Source organism: Coregonus lavaretus (genome assembly GCF_964263955.1).
Source record: "Coregonus lavaretus genome assembly, contig: HAP1_SCAFFOLD_1852, whole genome shotgun sequence".
Taxonomy (NCBI): Eukaryota; Metazoa; Chordata; class Actinopteri; order Salmoniformes; family Salmonidae; genus Coregonus; species Coregonus lavaretus.
Genome location: NW_028158847.1, coordinates 85,790 through 95,000, shown reverse-complemented (window position 1 = coordinate 95,000; position 9,211 = coordinate 85,790). Strand labels below are relative to the sequence as shown.

The 9,211-nt window shown below is 41.5% G+C and overlaps 1 protein-coding gene across 1 annotated transcript in view; it reads left to right on the top strand.

Moving 5' to 3' along the window:
* Nucleotides 1-344: 344 nt before the first annotated feature.
* Nucleotides 345-9,211, top strand: part of LOC311123537 (dynein axonemal assembly factor 9-like) — a gene marked incomplete at both ends in the record, with an annotated part of 43,976 nt that continues 35,109 nt past the window's right edge. Inside the window, 3 exons of the mRNA XM_084197785.1 lie at nucleotides 345-450; nucleotides 1,172-1,297; nucleotides 6,342-6,466. Of these exons, the coding sequence (XP_084053911.1) occupies nucleotides 345-450; nucleotides 1,172-1,297; nucleotides 6,342-6,466 (357 nt within the window). The remainder of the gene's footprint in view (nucleotides 451-1,171; nucleotides 1,298-6,341; nucleotides 6,467-9,211) is intronic.

Sequence of the window (9,211 nt, the reverse complement as noted above, 5' to 3'; positions counted from 1 at the left end):
AATCATTACTGCCGACTGACTCCATCTCAGACCCAGGAATCATTACTGCCGACTGACTCCATCTCAGACCCAGGAATCATTACTGCCGACTGACCCAATGGGATCCAACATCCTCAAGATGCTCAAGCGATAAACTAGATTTAGAAGTCATTTTACTTGACTTGTATTCAGGTGACGAAGGTTTGTACTTCGCGCCGTTGTTCCGCTCTCATGTCATGGCATTTCCTCTCTCTCTCGCCGTCGGACTGCTGCTCCAAGGGCACTGGCTTCTATCCAATTGTAGGTTCATATGGTGGATGTTTATTTGTATTTTGACAAACTGGTGTCAATGGCAGCTACTGTAGCTACGTTATATTGTGTTTGTCTCTTTCAGCTGGTCCCGGCTGCGTCATGTACAGTCTCTGCTGTGGGAGGGGGAAGCCGGCCCTGATGGGATTCTCTGCTCTCTGGGTGGGTCCAGCACTGTCTCATAATACTGGAGTCAACATTCAAATATATTATTAAACATTGCTTGAACGCAGTAAACTGTCTTGAGAGATTATATTATTTATACACTGAGTCTACCAAACATTAGGAACACCATCATAATACTGAGTTCCCCCCCCCCCTTTTGCCCTCAGAACAGCCTCAATTTGTCGGGGCATGGACTCTACAAGGTGTCAAAAGCGTTCCACAGGGATGCTGCTGGCCCATGTTGACTCCAATGCTTCCCACAGTTGTGTCAAGTTGGCTGGATGACCTTTGGGTGGTGGACCATTCTTGATACACACGGGAAACTGTTGAGCGTGAAAAACCCAGCAGCGTTGCAGTTCTTGACACAAACCGGTGCGCCTGGCACCTACTACCATACCCCGTTCATAGACACTTAAATCTCTGAATGGCACACACACAATCCATGTCTCAATTGTCTCAAGGCTTAAAAATCCTTATTTAACCTGTCTCCTCCCCTTCATCTACACTGATTGAAGTGGATTTAACAAGTGACATCAATAAGGGATCATAGCTTTCACCTGGTCAGTCTATGTCATGGAAAGAGCAGGTGTTCAAAATGTTTTGTACACTATTCCCTGTTTATATAGATGATGCTTTAGCTATGTTGTATATAATTCATATTAACGTTCCCTGTTTTGTATGATTTCAGCATGATTTGATGTGTTAGTTGATATTGCAGGCATTGACAGCAGGTATAACGAGGGCTGCAGTGAGCTGGCCAACTACCTGTTCTACGGACTGTACAGGAACAACCAGCTGAACCTGGAACACATTCTGGAGGACTTCCCTGAGGAGGTGCTGGATGGTGAGTAGTAGGGGTTATTGGGTTTTAGGATTTTATTAGGATCCCCAAGGCAGCGGCTACTCTTCCTGGGGTCCAAACAGGAAGCGAAACACAACAAATATAATTAATAATATACATAATACAATACACAAATATATACAAATGTCTGTGTGTCTCTTCACAGTCCCCGTCATGCCGTAAGGTGTTCTTTTATGTTTAAAAAAAATATATATGTTTTTATTGATAGCTTGAGTTACCTGGGGTGGCAGAGAGTTCCATGTGGTCCTCTGTAGCTCAATTGGTAGAGCACGGCGCTTGTAACGCCAGGGTAGTATGGACCACCCATACGTAAAAATGTATGCACACATGACTGTAAGTCGCTTTGGATAAAAGCGTCTGCTAAATGGCATATTATATTATTATTATTATTATTATTATGTAGTCATGGTTCTATTTAAAACTGTGTGTTTCCCAGCCTCTGTTCTGGACCTGGGGACTGTGAAGAGACCTCTGGTTGCATGTCTTGTGTTGTACCGATGAGTGTCTGAACTGTGTGCCAACTGCTTGAACAGACAGTTCGGTACCTTCAACACCTCGCACAAAGACCGATTGTGATGCAGTCAATCTCGCCTCAACTTTGAGCCAGGAGAGATTTACATGTCATTGACGTTCGCCCTCCGTGTACATCTAAGTGCAATACGTGCTGCTCTGTTCTGGACCAACTGCAATTTACCCATGTCCAGGGCATAAAATTAACAGCCGCCAAATGCGGGTAGATTTAGGAATTGGCGGGTTAGAATGTCTATTTCACCAGCCATGTAGGCGGGTGGTCAATTTGCAGGGCTTTACAGCGCGAGCATTACATTCGCATTTACATTCGCATCCTTCCAGTTCTCTGCTGCCAATGACTGGAACAAATTGCAAAAATCTCTGAAGCTGGAGACACTTATCTCCCTCACTAACTTTAAGCATCAGTTGTCAGAGCACCTTACCGATCACTGCACCTGTACACAGCCCATCTGAAATTAGCCCGCCCAACTACCTCATCCCTATATTGTTATTTATTTTGCTCATCTGTACCCCAGTATCTCTATTTGCACATCATCTCTTGCACATCATTCCAGTGTTAATACTAAATTGTAATTATTTTGCACTATAGCCTATTTTATTGCCTTACCTCCATAACTTGCTAAATTTGCACACTGTATATTAATTGTATTTCTGTTGTATATATTTTTTTTGATTTTTGTTTTGTTTAACCCCATATGTAACTCTGTGTTGTTGTTTTTATCGCACTGCTTTGCTTTATCTTGGCCAGGTCGCAGTTGTAAATGAGAACTTGTTCTCAACTGGTTTACCTGGTTAAATAAAGGTGAAATAAAAAAATAAAAAAATTTGCGAATAAAATAGAGTTAAAAAGTCAAGTATGAGCGCATGTGAGATTTAGAACAGAAAAATGCTGCCGTAGCTGCTTTCAAAGTATTTCTGCTGGTTAGTTTCAAAGCTGCTAATCGCACAAAGATGTAGGAATCTGTAGCTCAGCTGGTAGAGCACGGCGCTTGTAACGGCAAGGTAGTGGGTTCGATCCCCGGGACCACCCATACACAAAAATGTATGCACGCATGACTGTAAGTCGCTTTGGATAAAAGCGTCTGCTAAATGGCATGTTATTATATTATTATTATTATTATTATTATTATATTATTATATTATTATTATTATTATAATCTATATCCCACCTCGCGCACCAACGCTGCCTGTCTGGGGAGCTTTGTGTACGGTGCTGATAGGTCCATGTCTGGAGGCGCTGTGCGCTGTCAAACAGGCAGAAAAGGAGGTCTGATCTACTCTACTGTCTACGAAGGGACACTTTGTCCTCGTGGTTCTTAGCTATTTACGTTGTCTTGTTCACAAGGTCAGTTGTTTTTCAACGTTTGAGTCTGTTGCTTCAACTGATAGTGAAGAGACGTTGTCTACTACTGGTCAGATCCAAAATCACAGACATGCGTGACACGACTCGAGTGGCCCCGTTACCACGGTAACTTCCCGTCCTTAAAGTGGCAGCTGAACATTGTGTCTCATCTGATATAAGCCTCAGGTCACAGAAAATGATATGTACTTCTTACTAATACATTTGTTTGTTTTAGAAACAGTAAGCATGGTAATCTGTTTTGTGTTTTTTAAAATGTAATTATGGCTAAAATATATTTTTGCTGGTTAAAAATCTGAGTGGCAGTTTCAGACATAATTATGCACTATAGCTGTATTTTAGAATTTTCGCGCCAGGAGAGTTCAACCAATGACGTCATCTGATCTAAAAATGAATGGAGTCATGTTTTGTAGCAATTGTGGCCTTTGTGTTTGGCCGATTGCACGACCACGCTAGCAGCGAGTAGATTATTATTATTTTTATTTTTTAAAACCTTTATTTACCTAGACAAGTCAGTTAAGAACAAATTATTATTTACAATGATGGCCAAACCCGGACGACCCAGACGACGCTGGGCCAATTATGCGCCGCCCTATGGGACTCCCAATCATTGCCGGATTGTGATACAGCCTGGAATCGAACCAGGGTCTGTAGTGACGCCTCAAGCATTGAGATGCAGTGCCTTAGACCACTGCGTCACTCGGGAGCCCCGATATGGTTGTCCTTGTTCAATAAAGCCATTGGACTTGTCTCAACGATGTTCAGAAGTTTGGGGTCACTTTGAAATGTCCTCGTTTTTCGAAAGAAAAGCAATTTTTTTGTCCATTAAAATATAATCAAATTGATCAGAAATACAGTGTAGACATTGTTAATGTTGTAAATGGCTATTGTAGCTGGAAACGGCTGATTTTTAATGGAATATCTACATAGGCGTACAGAGGCCCATTATCAGCAACCATCAGTCCTGTGTTCCAATGGCACGTTGTGTTTGCTAATCCAAGTTTATCATTTTAAAAGGCTAATTGATCATTAGAAAACCCTTTTGCAATTATGTTAGCAAAGCTGAAACCGTTATGCTGATTAAAGAAGCTATAAAAGGATAATAGTTGGGTCAGGTGTTGTTTTTTCTTCTGGTTATCTAGATCTCTGGCTCCCTCGAGGCATTTCTGTCTTATTTCATCAAACAGTAAGCTTAAAGCATCAGACAAGTTCAATGCATATAGCTGATTTCATTCAAACACAGTGTGTGTCTATATATAGAAAAATTATCGTGAAGGGGTCTGAATACTTTCCGAATGCACTGTATATGCGCTCTTTGGTAAATAAATGAAACTAGCTCCAGTTGGCTAATCTGTTAGAGTGTGAACTGTATTACTGTACTGTATTGTATTATACTGTATTACTGTACTGTACTGTATTACTGTACTGTATTGTATTATACTGTATTACTGTACTGTACTGTATTACTGTACTGTGTTGTATTATACTGTATTACTGTACTGTGTTGTATTACTGTACTGTATTGTATTATACTATATTACTGTACTGTATTATACTGTATTACTGTACTGTGTTGTATTATACTGTATTACTGTACTGTGTTGTATTATACTGTATTACTGTACTGTGTTGTATTATACTGTATTACTGTACTGTGTTGTATTATACTGTATTACTGTACTGTGTTGTATTATACTGTATTACTGTACTGTGTTGTATTATACTGTATTACTGTACTGTGTTGTATTATACTGTATTACTGTACTGTGTTGTATTACTGTACTGTGTTGTATTATACTGTATTACTGTACTGTGTTGTATTATATGGACTGGAATTACGCACCTCGTTCAAACCATGATAAAGCAGAAGAGAACATGTGATTCTGGTGCAGCACATGTGGCCTACAAAGTTACAAGTATAGGCTAGCGAATTAGTTTTTAACCTCTAAACATAATAGGGCCTATTTGTATAATTAGTAAGCTGACGCATATATACCTTTCATAATATTTCCTCTAATGTTATTATCCTACCTCCTCTCTCTCTCTCTAGTGTTGCTTCATTCCTTCCTCGCTTTCAACAGTTAAATGAAATAAGTGTTGTTGTCCTTATCTTCATCAGTCTAATGTCATCCTTGAATAATACAGGACTAGAATTGGATGCAGACGGCTTTCACTTCTCTTCACCAAGATTGAATGGTTATGGGTCTGAATAAATAACTGCTATAGCCTACCGCCATCGTTCAGGATCAGTATATAGTCAGTAGTAGGGGTTAGGATCAGTATATAGTCAGTAGTAGGGGTTATGGGGTTAGGATCAGTATATAGTCAGTAGTAGGGGTTATGGGGTTAGGATCAGTATATAGTCAGTAGTAGGGGTTATGGGGTTAGGATCAGTATATAGTCAGTAGTAGGGGTTATGGGGTTAGGATCAGTATATAGTCAGTAGTAGGGGTTATGGGGTTAGGATCAGTATATAGTCAGTAGTAGGGGTTATGGGGTTAGGATCAGTATATAGTCAGTAGTAGGGGTTATGGGGTTAGGATCAGTATATAGTCAGTAGTAGGGGTTATGGGGTTAGGATCAGTATATAGTCAGTAGTAGGGGTTATGGGGTTAGGATCAGTATATAGTCAGTAGTAGGGGTTATGGGGTTAGGATCAGTATATAGTCAGTAGTAGGGGTTAGGATCAGTATATAGTCAGTAGTAGGGGTTATGGGGTTAGGATCAGTATATAGTCAGTAGTAGGGGTTATGGGGTTAGGATCAGTATATAGTCAGTAGTAGGGGTTAGGATCAGTATATAGTCAGTAGTAGGGGTTATGGGGTTAGGATCAGTATATAGTCAGTAGTAGGGGTTATGGGGTTAGGATCAGTATATAGTCAGTAGTAGGGGTTAGGGTTACCAACCGCTCCTAGCTCCAGTGATTAATATGTCTTATAGTCTACATCCCAAATGGCACCCTATTCCCTATATAGTGCATATAGGCCCATAGGTCTCTGGTCAACATCAGTTCACTATATAAGGAATAGGGTGCCAGTGGGAATACAACCTACGTTTTCTAGTGTGTTGTTAATGCTGTCTTATTCTCAGTGTGTTGTTCTGGCTTGTTAACATTTGGTCTCTCCTGGTCTCCAGATGTGATCGTGCTGATCAAGGCAGAGTGTGTCCACCTGTACTGTAACCCTGTCAACTACAGTTACCTGCTGCCCTACGTCTCCCACTGGAGGAACCTCACCATACACTGCATGAACCAAACAGAGGTTAGCTATTACTATAACATGTTGACTTCCTTACCCAGGCAGAGGTTAGTTTACTAATATAATGACCCAGACAGAGGTTAGTTCACTACAATTATCACATAGACTGCCTTACCCAGGCAGAGGTTAGTTCACTACAATAATCACATAGACTGCCTTACCCAGGCAGAGGTTAGTTCACTAATATAATGACCCAGGCAGAGGTTAGTTCACTACAATTATCACATAGACTGCCTTACCCAGGCAGAGGTTAGTTCACTACAATTATCACATAGACTGCCTTACCCAGGCAGAGGTTAGTTCACTACAATAATCACATAGACTGCCTTACCCAGGCAGAGGTTAGTTCACTACAATAATCACATAGACTGCCTTACCCAGGCAGAGGTTAGTTCACTACAATAATCACATAGACTGCCTTACCCAGGCAGAGGTTAGTTCACTACAATAATCACATAGACTGCCTTACCCAGGCAGAGGTTAGTTCACTACAATAATCACATAGACTGCCTTACCCAGGCAGAAGTTAGTTCACTACAATAATCACATAGACTGCCTTACCCATGCAGAGGTTAGTTCACTACAATAATCACATAGACTGCCTTACCCAGGCAGAGGTTAGTTCACTACAATAATCACATAGACTGCCTTACCCAGGCAGAGGTTAGTTCACTAATATAATGACCCAGGCAGAGGTTAGTTCACTACAATAATCACATAGACTGCCTTACCCAGGCAGAGGTTAGTTCACTACAATAATCACATAGACTGCCTTACCCAGGCAGAGGTTAGTTCACTACAATAATCACATAGACTGCCTTACCCAGGCAGAGGTTAGTTCACTAATATAATCACATAGACTGCCTTACCCAGGCAGAGGTTAGTTCACTACAATAATCACATAGACTGCCTTACCCAGGCAGAGGTTAGTTCACTACAATAATCACATAGACTGCCTTACCCAGGCAGAGGTTAGTTCACTACAATTATCACATAGACTGCCTTACCCAGGCAGAGGTTAGTTCAATAATATAATCACATAGACTGCCTTACCCAGGCAGAGGTTAGTTCAGTACAATAATCACATAGACTGCCTTACCCAGGCAGAGGTTAGTTCACTACAATAATCACATAGACTGCCTTACCCAGGCAGAGGTTAGTTCACTACAATTATCACATAGACTGCCTTACCCAGGCAGAGGTTAGTTCACTACAATAATCACATAGACTGCCTTACCCAGGCAGAGGTTAGTTCACCACAATAATCACATAGACTGCCTTACCCAGGCAGAGGTTAGTTCACTACAATAATCACGTAGACTGCCTTAACCCAGGCAGAGGTTAGTTCACTAATATAATCACGTAGACTGCCATACCCAGGCAGAGGTTAGTTCACTACAATAATCACGTAGACTGCCTTACCCAGGCAGAGGTTAGTTCACTAATATAATCACGTAGACTGCCTCACCCAGGCAGAGGTTAGTTCACTAATATAATCACATAGACTGCCTTACCCAGGCAGAGGTTAGTTCAGTAATATAATCACGTAGACTGCCTCACCCAGGCAGAGGTTAGTTCACTAATATAATCACGTAGACTGCCTTACCCAGGCAGAGGTTAGTTCACTAATATAATCACGTAGACTGCCTTACCCAGGCAGAGGTTAGTTCAATAATATAATCACATAGACTGCCTTACCCAGGCAGAGGTTAGTTCACTAATATAATCACGTAGACTGCCTAACCCAGGCAGAGGTTAGTTCACTAATATAATCACATAGACTGCCTTACCCAGGCAGAGGTTAGTTCACTACAATAATCACACAGACTGCCTTACCCAGGCAGAGGTTAGTTCACTAACATAATCACGTAGACTGCCTTACCCAGGCAGAGGTTAGTTCACTAATATAATCACGTAGACTGCCATACCGAGGCAGAGGTTAGTTCACTACAATAATCACACAGACTGCCTTACCCAGGCAGAGGTTAGTTCACTAACATAATCACGTAGACTGGCTTACCCAGGCAGAGGTTAGTTCACTAATATAATCACGTAGACTGCCTTACCCAGGCAGAGGTTAGTTCACTACAATAATCACGTAGACTGGCTTACCCAGGTAGAGGTTAGTTCACTAATATAATCACGTAGACTGCCTTACCCAGGCAGAGGTTAGTTCACTACAATAATCACGTAGACTGCCTTACCCAGGCAGAGGTTAGTTCACTACAATAATCACGTAGACTGCCTTACCCAGGCAGAGGTTAGTTCACTAATATAATCACGTAGACTGCCTAACCCAGGCAGAGGTTAGTTCACTACAATAATCACATAGACTGCCTTACCCAGGCAGAGGTTAGTTCACTACAATAATCACATAGACTGCCTTACCCAGGCAGAGGTTAGTTCACTACAATAATCACGTAGACTGCCTTACCCAGGCAGAGGTTAGTTCACTAATATAATCACGTAGACTGCCTAACCCAGGCAGAGGTTAGTTCACTACAATCATCACATAGACTGCCATACGCAGGCAGAGGTTAGTTCACTACAATAATCACACAGACTGCCTTACCCAGGCAGAGGTTAGTTCACTAACATAATCACGTAGACTGCCTTACCCAGGCAGAGGTTAGTTCACTACAATAATCACGTAGACTGCCTTACCCAGGCAGAGGTTAGTTCACTACAATAATCACGTAGACTGCCTTACCCAGGCAGAGGTTAGTTCAGTACAATAATCACATAGAC